Raw genomic sequence first — 12931 nt, forward strand, 5'->3', positions numbered from 1 at the left:
GGGAAAAAGAACATTTTCTTGGATGAGGAAAGGAACTCTTGTTTGCTAGGGCAAGTAATGTAATTCTATCACGATTCTAGCCACAAATATTGTGAGAGAAAACTATTGTAATAACCTTTTTTACAAAGAAAAAATTGTTGTAAAACTAATTTCAATTCTATATCCAAAGAAAAAATTGTTATAAAACTAATTCCAATTCTATATCCAAATACGAGGTATAATACTATCAATAGAAGAGAGCTAGTAATATTTTTTAAGGAAATTGATCGATGAATTTGATAACGAGCTTGTCTCAATCTTCAAGTAAACAATATAAGACATCGATATTCAATGTATTATGTAAATTTCTCTTGTATTAAGATAGGCATTTGAATTCGTGCATGAATTATGTTACATATGCAGTTGTGTTCTTGTGTAAATATAGCTCCATATCAACCTGACCCTAACCATTTAATGAAGTAGTCGACATCAAATTCATAAGGTAACACCGAGAATTAACAAAGCCCACATTAATATGATTCAGCTTAGCAATTTTTTGATGATAAATCATAAATAATTGTAAACAACAAAACTATCTGGGACTCAAAGAGTACTATAATGAGTCAAAAAAAATATCATTCTTATTTGTACATGAGATCTTAGGCAAAGGCAATGTCAATAGTCAATAGACATTAGAAACTTTAAGCAGATAATATCCTGGAGAATCATGGTTTTGTGGCCCAATGGCTTCGGAATCCACATCTTCATCAACCTGTCTTCTCAAAACATGCATAGGTTGTCTCTACTAGCAGTTTAATAATTCAGCTTATGCCAACAAATTATATTTGATTAGCGACTCGACAAGATTTCCAACAATCAAGCACAATAGTTAATTGTATTATTAGCAACAGAAATATTTAACAGCAGATATCGACATTCAGATAAAATTTTACACAGGACAAATGCAAAGAAATCCAAGAATATACTTGCCTACAATTGTGACTAAAATGACACTAATAATAGTACAGGGTGTAGGAAATGCAAATAAGCTCTACCCATCATAGACACCCTCTGCAAATTTATTTTCAGGATAAAACACTGCAACCACTTGGCTTCCGCCAAATTTCCTTCCATTCATTCCTGCTCGTGCTCTAGAGGAGCTTTCTGTGTCAGCATATTCCAGAAACACCTAATATATACATTGAGAAAAGAGGATTAGAATGATAAAACAGACTAATGACTTTTAATCAAAAGAAACAGGTTTGTAAACAACCTTTCCAACTCCAGGTGCAAGTTCTCCATTTGGTCCTGGTCGTGGGATGTCAACCCTCACTAAAGAACCTACAGACAGCAGAGAATTGCATCAACAAAATAAAATAGTAGAAAAGGCCAACATATCAAATGATATGATGGCTGAAGGAAAAGGGAAACAGATAACAAGTGAAAGTTTAAAGGGAAGTTTGTCTTATATTAAGGCTGCTTCTTCACAGCATATGTGACGATTGACGGTAGTGAAAAAACGTAAAACAGAGTATAATAAAAGAAATATTAAAAGGGTCCAGCCCGAAAAAAAGAGATGCAGATACATACCAAACTTTTCACCTTCCTCTTTCATGTCTACCATTATATCTTGATACTCATCATCATCTTTAAGATCATCAGCAGTAACTACTTCGGTCAAGCACACAACTTTGGTGGGAAGTGCTCCAGGTTGAAACATGAGCTTCTGAGATTCAAGATATAACGTAAATAATATCCAGAATCAATAATACACACTACTAGTGAAAGCAAGTGGAAGAAACAAACATATTTAAAATAAAAAAACTAAAAAATCACCTGCAACAAAATCTGCTGTTGTGCATGCTGCAATACAATCTCTTGCTCAGGCTTTGGTTGGACTGCTCCCTGATTAGCACGTCTAACTGTGAGTGTCTTATCACCCATTTTAATTCCATTCAGAGCTGCACAAGCTACATCAGTGACCGAGGGATCATTGTAAACACAAAAGGCATAACCCTTTGAGTTCCCAGTTTCTCTGTCTTTCACGAGGTCAAAACCACGAAGGGGCCCAAAAGATTCTAATAGCTCCCGAATCTGTGACTCAGTTAAGTAGTAAGGTAGCCCACCAACAAAAATGCGATCTGGGCCCTCGAGTCCACCAGCTGACCCAGGTGTCAGTCCAACAGCAGCCAAGTTCAGATTTGGATTGGGTTGACTAGGACCAAGGGTTGCAGCAAGACTAGGGTTGTAGTCACTAGGTCTTCTCACCTTAACAGGTGTACCCTAAACAAGTACACAGCAAAATCATATTAAGTAACAGCTTATGGGAATGGGACTATCAATCTAAGATTCAGGGAGTATTGAGTTATTAGCTTATAACTCGGTTATATTACATAGAAGGAGATGATAGACATAGATTAATCAGCAACCCCAAGTAAAAGGGTAACTAAAATGTCATCTACACAAGAGAAATGCAAAATACCTCAAATATGATACCATCCAATGCCATAGCATTACTAGCTTCCTCCACAGACCTCATCTCAACAAAAGCAAACTTCTTTTCATGATTAATATAAACGTTGACGACAGCATCACCTAAGCACGGCAAAAGAAAAAATTGGAATCAGTTCACAAAAGATTGTTTTCTTGCCAATGAAGTTACAATTTCTAGACAGACCTGGTCCGGCAGTATTTCCTCCAATCGCTGCCATAACATGGCTAAAAAAGGTTGCCACTGACTGCAGGGAAAAAAAAATTTAAGTCATTGAAGTGATAGGGATAGCAGCAGGCAGCAAAAAGGGAATAGTCAAAAAGCCAGAACACACAGTAAAGCACTGAAATAGTGAAATAAGCAAATCATTATGCTGATAGAGAAAGGCAAAAGGAGGACCTATAGAAAACCCAAAATAAGATGATCAATTAACAAAAAAAATACGTAGTATATATATATATTTATACAAGGAATAGAACCAACAAGCAAAACTGTCTCTGATAAACCCGTTGTTCCCACATAAATAACAATCTAGCAGCTATTAATTCCCTCATACTTTAAAATGTGAAGTGAAGACTTTTCAAATGTCTTTTCAATTACAATAGGAGTAGAGTGAACATCACTCTAAAAAACTACTATAAACAGAAAAAGGGAAATCAACAATAGGTCTATAGAAATACCTGTTCATTTGCTGAAGGAGGAAGTCCACCAACATATACTCGCCGAGCATGCCGAGTGGCCTGTGAAAATTTTAAAAAATAAACTATTTTAAACAAAGATTCAAAAGGCAACTACAGAAGATGTTCTGGTAAAAAAGGATCTACTCCGCCAACCTGCTGAGTCATAGCTTGCATAGGCATAATGGGAAGAGCTCCTAATGACTGCATGCAAAAATAAATAACAATACCAAAGACTACATAAATAAAATAGATCTATACAAGAACACAATTGAGGATGCAGAGGATAAAGGCAAGGATTTACCTGTCCTTGAGTCAATTGTAACATGTTTGGGAACATTCCAGGGATTGTTGGAGCTGTTCCAGGAATCTGACCTGCGAAGGCTAATCACATATATATACTATTAGCAAGTGCAAAATCTAGTTGAACAATTAAGAAAAAAAATGCAAAAAAAAAAATTATTTTTTACTCTCCATATATAATTAATTGGGTACACTTGTGTATGGAAACTGAAAAGTAACTCTCACTAATTACTATTGTTTCCTTTGCTCTTGCAATCGCATTAATTATAAGAGATAAAGTGGAAAAATAATTCAGATGCAAGCGCTGGAGGAAATTGCAAGACTACCAAAAAACAGGCAATAGTTGCCGGTTGAAGACGAACTGGTGCATTGATTCCTCCTTGTATATATAAGCTACAGAAGTCGGCTCACGCCCAATGTCAGCAGAGTGGGGCAAAAGACCCAACATTGCCTTCTTATGCAAAAAAAATAAGACACAGAAAACAAAAACACCAAACACAAGAACAAACCAAAAACATCTCTCAGTTCCAGAAAAAAATTCACTAAGTATAAATAACATAAAAACAAGAAATTCAACCTTGAGAAAACTACAGTAAAAGTAACACATGCATTGCCGAATTGAGACCAGGTGCTACATTAATAAAAAAAAAATCGCAATACAGAACGGCCAACCTTTTAGGGGCAAGAAGACAGCAGGGAGGCGTGGGAAAGAAGGGAAAAGAAAGAGAGATGGGGGTACATAATAAAAAAGGATAGTTAAAATAAATTATCAATTGAAGTACAAAATGTACCTGCAGCTGTAGTTAGCATTGCAGAAGAAGGAGGTGCCATGTCAAACCCGCTTATCCTTTTGCTGTAATAACATATGTTAGAGTCCACCAGATACGAGAAAATGTCATGACCACTTATAGAAACATAAAATTATAGACCACAAATTCACAAAGATGGCCAGCTAAAGAGATATAAGTTGACAGACTAGAAGGAGATGACTTTTAATTAGCCATTCAGTCTGATACTCTGATCATATGATATCCAAAAATCATATCAACTAACCAAAGTGGTAACAAAGAGGTAGGGTAACTATTCAACAAGTAATAATATATATAGGTAAGGTTGTGGAAAAGGGGCACACATGTAAGACACCTCAGCAATGGAAAAATCGACAAAATTATTTAGGAAACCCATGAAATGCAATATAGACACAAATGACAGCAAAGATTCAGGGAGAGATTTAGTTAGATCTTATAATGCTATGGAGAACAAATTATTCAAACATCGACATGGTTTAAACAACCGGAACAATCTAGTGCAGCTACTGCTACCTTTGGAAGTGATACAGAACTAAAGGCACCTAAAGGAAAAAAGAGACCAGCATCAGAAAACTTCAAAAAAAAAAAAATATTAATAGTAGAAAGTATCACATTCCATCCTAATTATTGTTGACCATACAAGAAAATCATAAACAACAATAGACAACGAAGATGTCTTGCAAAAGATTTTTCCCACTGATTGAATAATTAAATCAACTTCAACATTATCTTAACTCGTACAACAAGCCTCCCATCCATAGCATAATAGGGGATGTGAGAAGTAATCAGCCATATGCTTGCAATACGGACTAAGGAGAGACAAACTCAAGAGGTTTACCACGCAGGTGGCATGTGCATGTCCCGTATGAGACACACCATATACAAACAAATGTTCAACATTCCTCAAAATGTCTTAGGCACAAGAGAGCACTGTTTTTCCCTCAACAGCTTAGAAAGGTAAGGGCGATATCAGGGTAGTAGTAAAACAAAGGGAAAAAGAAAAGTCGTCAAACAAAACAAAGAAAATAAATTCAAAAAAATTAAAAATTAAACGAAATCTTAAAAGTGATTGTCATAGTTAACTCATTAATAATCTGGTCCCTTATATTTTAATAACACCTAATGACAACTAGTTTTCTTAAATTCGTCAAGAGAATTAGAAAATAGGAAAGATAACAAGAGAAAAGGGGGAGCATATTTGCATTATATTCTAATAACAGAAAGTTGTACAGAATAATGTAGTGCATATTGTTGGGAGTTGTGACTGTTCACTTTCAAGATCCCACCCTCCACATGACCACATATAAATTGTGATTGTAATTGTAATTGTATCTGTTCCAATACAGCCCGAGTTTCCAGATTTCAGTTGAAGGTTGATCTGATGTGTGAAATGCTGCTAGTTGCTACTTCACAATAACAGGATTGAACCAAGTATTAGTAGATAAAGGAGGGGCACTTGACATGTGAATATTTTTTATGCAAAAGGGTAGAGCTGGTATTCCCATAATCAGCACATATAAAATCATTCTTTTAATCCATCCATATTCCTCTAAGAATCTCACTCATTAAAGGAACAAGCAAGATAAAAAATATTCAAGAATTTTTTACGACATAAAATGCTATGAGACATGAACATAACAAAAGACTTAAGGTACCGTACAGCCATAAAATGTAGTGACTGTCATTTGATATCAAATCACTAATGATTCTACTAGTCCAAATTACCATTGATATCAAACATCTTGCACTAGAATGAATATTATTCACACATTAGCAAGCACAAATATGTTGCATACAAGAAATGGTATGCAAGAAAGTATAGCTTTACCAACCTTTTGGAGCGAGAACGAGATCGAGACCTTGACCTATGCTCGGATCTTCCCCTTGAACGAGATCTGTGTTTGTGTCTATCATCTCTATCACGATCATAATCTCTCCGCCTAAACATACAATTGTCAATCAATGTGGCATCAAACAGAATTAAGCAAGCTTGAAAGAAGAAGGGACAAAAATAATATCTTATACAAGGAGGTAGCAGAATACTTTTATCTTTCTATGCTCAAAAAAGGCAGGATTAAAATTCGCAGTAAATCACCTTTTTCCAATAAATTTAACCCTCACACAGTACCACCCATTAAAGTTCAATAAACATAACAAAAAAACCAATGTAACTCATGAAAGCAGGACTTATTACGCTTATATTATTCAGAAGATAATCAATAACCAAAACAACTTAGAGAAGGAATCAAGATCATTAAGCTACCATGACAAGGAGCAAAAAAGGCAAAGGGTTTTTTTGTTACAGTGGCCTAAAATGGGACATGCCTCTGAATATCAGTAATCCTCCATGCAACACTACCATATAACATTTAGCAAAGTGTTTAAAATTAATACCATGTGCCCAACCTTCAATATCAAAATTTTGTAGCCACTATGTACAAACAAAATTCGACACAACAAAGTTAACCAACTTACAATGCTGTCCATTCGATTAATAGAGACAGAATAAGCATTCTGAGATATTTCAGGCACCAAATCAAGCCAGAAAATTCCCAACCTATTGCCTAACAGATGAGACCAGGACATCTTTCCAACATCAATTTTAAATCAAACAAAAAAGTTACACATACAAAAACTCCCTGTCCATTCTTATGTGAGATTATCAGAGGGAAAAGGTACCATCACCATAACCTTAACATAAACTAGAATTTAATAGAAAGATTGAATTGTTGCATAAATCTTAAATCAATAAACTACCAAGTAACAAAGACTGCCAAAGATATTACTGAGTAAAAAAAAAAAAAGTAAATAGATGGACAACAGAAAACAAAGAAAGCTGAATTTAATACCTATCACGATCCCGCCTTTTGTAGTAATCATCGTCAATGTCTCTATCTCTGTGGCGATCACTTCTATCACTCCTATCCCTATGCCTATCTCTGTGACGATCATGATCCCGATCCCGATCCCTATCACGAGACCTTTCTTTGTCTCTCTCCCTATCTCTATCCCTATCCCTATCCCTATCCTTGTCCCTGTCCCTATCCCTATCTCTACTTCTCTCCTTGTCCCTATCCTTGTCTCTCTCCCTGTCTCGATCACGATCTTTCTCCCGTCCCTTTTCTCGGTCCCTCTCTCTACTTCTTGAAGAACTCCTCTCATGATCACGTGAACCATGCTGCCCAAAAACATCATGTTAGCACAGAAATAAACAATATTCCTCCTAGAATTAAAAAGCATATACTACAAGTACTACAATAGCACCATCAAGGTTTAATTATCGCATTAATTATCCAAATCACATTATCAAGCAAAGTACAGTCTTACTACTCTTACATAACACTGAACCAACAAATCTAACAAATTCCAAACTTATGTTATCTGTTCAATCTTTCCAGCTTTATATAATATATCGCGTAAATTACATAGTGTGATAAACGTAACCTATATACCTGAGATTTGGCATCATCGTTTTCATCTACGCCCCCATGATCATTCTCTTGAGGTTGAAGAGATGAACCATTTTTATCAGGATCATCCTGGTATTCCGACATCTTTCAAGGCTAATCTGTGGCAAACCGAAAACAACAATTAATAATACATCAATTAAAATTACATATGACATAGGAAAATTCGAATTACCTTTCACAAATACCAAATTAAGAAAAGAAAAGAAAAAGAAACAAAAAAAACTGTTCAAATTTTGATACCAAGGTTTTCAATTAAAAATGCTGAGGTTGTTCCAGTAATTGTATATTCAAAAACAAAGAGATAGTGCAACACCTAAAATCAATTGATTAATGCAAATTAATCACATAAATAATTTCAATTGATTCCAAAGTAGAACATCTTACAATAGGAGACAGAATTACGAACCCTAGAAAATTACAATTAAGAGCACACAGTACGCTGAATTGAGAGGAGGGAGAAAGAGATAATACCTAATTGAGTAAAATTGAAGGGGAATTGATTGTAGAGATAGATTGAACAAAAAGATAGCGCTTAGAATTGAGCGAACAGAAAAAAAGAAAAATAAAGAATTAGGGTTCTTACGGTCTGGTTTTTTTAACGGACTACTAACCTTCTCTTCTTTTATTTTACGACTAGTCGACGACTGCGAATTATCGAATACTACGGAGTATCACTAATTTGGGGGCAAAGTTGTAATTGCGGATACGTTTTTTTTTTCCTTTTACGGAATTATATATTGTAAAGGAAGACGTATGACGTAGATGTAGATGTATGATATAGATAGAATTTGATCTCAACAACGAGTAAAAAAAAAAGAATTTGATCTTAGTTGTGTGATAGATCTTGAAACCTACTCTAAACATTGACTAACTAAGCCAAATAATATCCAAGAAGTTTTGAATAAGTTTTAGTGTTTTACCATAGCTATAGAATAGAAGATATGAACAAGTTGCAAATTTCGCCACTATACAAATAAAAAAAAAAAAAAAAAAAGTACTCACAAAAATCACAATGATACTCATTTTATCGTCTAGAGAACATGGTCACATCTAGTGGAGTTTGATTCCATAATCTTTTTATGATTGTGTAACAAGTAATTTTACTAGACTAAGTCTTTCTTGCCGTACTTTGTATATAACGATTAAAGCCTTGTTCTTTTGAGATGTTGTGGTTTATTTTGCTTTGCCCTGCTAAAATATGCTATGTCTGCTCAGAAGCTCAAAAGAACGAGGCCTAAAATGTGTGACCCAAAAGCCCTCTACCAAGTGTTCCTACTTTTATGCTTGTTTGTTGTTAGACATTTATAGATTTTGTGTCTTACTTGCATAATAGCTCCCCTTCCCACCCAACTTGATGCATTAAGAGCTCGTGATTCGAATCCGCTTTGTGTCCACTTTGAAGTATCGGCCACACAAGTCCCGACCATCCACGCTCTGTCGCCAAAAGACGCTAATGCTCTTGTAATTTAATTGTCCGCTTGTGTTGTTTCGTGCTCAAGAGCCCCACTTCCGCACATAGGCTTGCGTTCTTGGTGCCAAAAGGCTAGAGTGCGCTACACGTTGCGGTGCCCAAAATCCCAAACCGTGACAATTATAGCTATACTTGGAGAAGCATATGGGGGGCAAAATCCCCACCCGCCTCTATTGGAGTTTGATCCCACAACCTTATAATTGTATAATACGGAGTACTCTGTAGTCTGTAATAAACATTTTAACTAAATCAAACTTTCCATCCGCCTCTATTGAAATTTGATCCCACAACCTTATGATTGTGTAATACGAAATACTCTATAATAAACTTTTGAATAAGATCAAACTTTACTTGCAATACTCTATTATGTATTGACACGTGTGCAAGTTAAATCGGAACAAAAAAAAAAAAAAAAAAAAATACAGAGTGAATATGAAACGGGTTAGTGAGGCTTCTGATTTCTGTTACAAAAGTAAGTTGTTTGATGTTGGTGACTTGTTGGTCTAGGCGTCTAGCACAGCTGAAGTGAGCCATCTTTCAAAACTTCCGAAAAGATGATCGTCTGTGTTGCAGTCGTCGGCCATCAGGTCTATCTATCTCTAACACTCTATCTTTATCAATTTTCTGCATTTGTATTATGATTTACTTTTTCTCAGTCTTTAATTTTTCTGGGTAATTACGAATCAACAAAATTGAAAAATGTTTGATTTCTGCAGAATAATCCACTCTACATTCAAAGCTTCAATGAGGGTGATGATGCCCTTAAGCTTCATCACATCGTTCACTGCTCCCTTGATGTTATTGACGAACGAGGTCTTCTCTCTCTTCCCGATCTTCATTGATTTGATTTGTCAATTTGCTTAGATTTCAGCTCATTTTTTATTTATTTTTCCTACATTGTGTTGGAATTAAGTACCATTAATTTTCAAGGTGTCGTCTTTGATTTGTGGGGGAATTTGGCCAAAAATGTGGGAATTTTGAGTTGAGATTTTGATTTGTTGGTAAATTGTTATAATGTAATTGCCGAAACCCTAACCCTAGAGTTGATGCAAGGTAATTCAAGATGAACCCTGTTTAATTGCAACATTACACCCTTTTTCAGAAAGTTGATGAAGATGTGTATCAAATCTTAACAAAAATGTGATTACTTTGAAGTCTTGACTTCTCTTGTTTGACTGATCATGTGCACGGAAGGATAAAACTTAGGCTTAATTGTGTGATTTTTTGTCATTCTCATAATTGAGCAGAAAAAATAACCAATTATAGTTGGTAGCAATATGTCAAATCTATATTCAATGGTGATATTTATGTAATTCTGCTGCTTGAGGATAAGAAGTGAGCCTAAGTAAGAAAAAAGAGGATAATAGAATGTAGGATGTCACTTACAATCTTTGTGTAATAGAAAACATAATGTAACTTGCCAAGAGGAAACTTATTGAAGGGAAGAGAAAGAAAGATGTACTACGCATATAGTAACATAAACAATAACTTCCATATGTACTAGTTGTTTTGGAATTGCCAAACTAACCCCCATAACTCTGAAAGTTAAAATTGTCATTCTTCTTATGACCCATTTGGTAGGTGTGTTATGATTTTAGAAGTAAATTTGTGTAGAAATTCTCATGCCAATACCCATGGTAATGCAAGTCCCTTCTCAAATACATCATTTTCTTTGCAAATTTTCATTACCACCCATGACCGCTTTTAAGGTGGTATTGTGTGATAAACTGATGATAGAAGTATATGAATGAAAACACATGTTTGAGGATGGAGACCCCTTGGCTTGGTAGTGAACTTAGGGTATTCCTTGCAAGTTTACGTACAAATTCATGACCAATCCTGCACTTAATGAACATGTATTAAATGAGATGTTAGTGTGTGTGTGTGTGTGTGTGTGTGTGTTGTTGTTGTTGTTGTTAAAACGGTTGTACAATGGAACAATTTCAAATTTGTACTGCGTAGCTCATACTCCATACAACGGATGAAAATTTCACCTAGTAATTGTGCAATGCATGCTTGATTTAATGTTGGGTAACTCATGTTTTCTGTTTTACATTTCAGTGAACAATCCCAAGAAATCTGGGCCGATGTTGAATGAAACATTTTTAGGTCTGCTTTACCCAACAGAAAACTACAAAGTGTAGGTATCTTTCCCCTTGAAATTTTGTCAAAGCTGGGATCAGTTGTATTGCTTGAAATTGTGATATTAGAGCCTTGTAAATAATGATAATGATGAAATCAGTTTTCTGTTGCTTGCAGATATGGCTATTTGACCAATACTAAGGTGAAATTCATCTTGGTGACCACCGATTTAGATGTAAGAGATGCTGACGTGAGAAATGTAAGTATATAGCTAAGATAAGCTTTGGGAGCTTTCATAAAATAAATTGTGCTTGCTATGGATTGTGCCTTTTGTCCTTCACGTGTTAATGTTTTTGCTAATTTGCTCGATTTGGAATTGTAACAATTGTGGGTAATGTTGCTGTGATATTGCTGGCTTTATGTGCAGAATGAGAATGATGATTTATCTCCCCAGGGGCATACTCCCTCTGGTTTGAATCTTTCTAGTATGCGTGGCTGAGATAATGGTGGATCATTTGTGGTGCATGTTCATCTAAGTCATTGTATCATTTATCTACTCTAAGAAACTGTGCTCTTGATCTGCTTTTGGTTGTCAAGCTTTAGGAGGTGATTATGAAATGATGATGCTAAATGACTGGTTTAGGAATAACTCTAGGTGGTGCCTGAATATTCAGATTCAGATTGTCTGCTCTGATGCTCTCTATTCCGTTGTTGTCATCTTCTGAGATAATAACTATGATTGTTTCATTTCATGATAAATGATAACAGCTGTTCAATAAAACTCTAAAGGACTTGTTTGGGAGATTGAAAATGGATTTTGGTGCTTTCTAATTACAAAGGATCTATACTGTTTTATTTACAGGCGTTAACTATCACATTTCTTACTATTTGTGTGTGTGTGTGTGTGTGTGTATGTGATACTGAATGCTGATTGTATGTACTTTGGGTCAAACCAGTTCTTCAGGAAGTTCCATGCAGCTTATGTGGATGCGGTTTCAAATCCTTTCCACGTACCCGGTAAAAAGATAACCTCTCGGACATTTGCTGAAAGGGTTAGCAATATCGTCAAGTCTTTTGGATTGGGTTCTTCTGGATGAACTGTGAACATCTGCTCCTCTTTTGGGAATCGTGAAGCCTCTATGCTAGAAGTACCTGACATGTTTCCATTGCTGAAGGAATTTGACTGCAGCCAAAATATGAGGTGATTTCGTTTTGTAGCAGTAAGGTACAAAATATATTATCATGAACTCTCCTGTTGATGACCTTATTTTTTGAGCTTGTATCTCATAAAGAAGCCTAATTCTTTGGAGCCTGTATATTGTCACCTGATCTTTTACATTTATTCAATAGTAGAGGCGTTTTGTAGAATATCATCTTCAATTTTTTTTTTTTTTCAGTTAATAAAAGCCAGTTTCTTATTGACTTAAAGACACTTTCAACTATATTAGTCATCATTCGTTAGTATAACAAGTCACCTCAAGATCAATTGGCCCTGTTGAAATGCTACGGTGAGGCCAGGGGTCATGTTGAAATTTATGGTGAGGCCGAAGTATTGTTGAAATGTTATGGTGAAGCAAGTTCCATGTAAGTTTATTTGAACAATTTAAGGTGTTAATTGATATTACAAGTTCATCATGAATATCTGAGAT

At 35.4% G+C, this 12931-nt stretch overlaps 2 protein-coding genes across 6 annotated transcripts; one reads left to right on the top strand and one right to left on the bottom strand.

The window, feature by feature from the left end:
* Nucleotides 1–855: 855 nt before the first annotated feature.
* On the bottom strand, nt 856–8340 carry LOC145619143 (splicing factor U2af large subunit A-like). 5 transcript variants are annotated; one of them, XM_081673754.1, is made up of 14 exons: nt 8201–8340; nt 7712–7827; nt 7109–7437; nt 6092–6199; nt 4242–4303; nt 3452–3522; nt 3304–3351; nt 3151–3210; nt 2657–2717; nt 2462–2574; nt 1816–2262; nt 1570–1705; nt 1253–1320; nt 856–1168 (listed from the first exon to the last, which is right to left on the bottom strand). In XM_081673754.1, the coding sequence occupies exons 2-14, from the start codon at nt 7811–7813 to the stop codon at nt 1031–1033; spliced, it is 1743 nt and encodes a 580-aa protein (XP_081529880.1). In that variant the 5' UTR covers nt 7814–7827; nt 8201–8340; the 3' UTR covers nt 856–1030. The 5 variants fall into 5 exon arrangements, with proteins under 5 accessions (XP_081529880.1, XP_081529876.1, XP_081529879.1 ...); XM_081673750.1 differs by having other exon boundaries at nt 3452–3531; XM_081673753.1 differs by having other exon boundaries at nt 3452–3531; nt 8313–8331.
* A 1321-nt stretch (nt 8341–9661) lies between these two features.
* On the top strand, nt 9662–12650 carry LOC145621122 (uncharacterized). The gene is made up of 5 exons (XM_081675853.1): nt 9662–9787; nt 9917–10013; nt 11262–11340; nt 11460–11541; nt 12239–12650. Exons 1-5 carry the CDS (start codon nt 9755–9757, stop codon nt 12377–12379), a joined length of 432 nt encoding a protein of 143 aa, XP_081531979.1. The 5' UTR covers nt 9662–9754; the 3' UTR covers nt 12380–12650.
* Nucleotides 12651–12931: the final 281 nt, after the last annotated feature.

Source organism: Chenopodium album, chromosome 27 (genome assembly GCF_948465745.1).
Source record: "Chenopodium album chromosome 27, dcCheAlbu1.1, whole genome shotgun sequence".
Classification (NCBI taxonomy): domain Eukaryota; kingdom Viridiplantae; phylum Streptophyta; class Magnoliopsida; order Caryophyllales; family Amaranthaceae; genus Chenopodium; species Chenopodium album.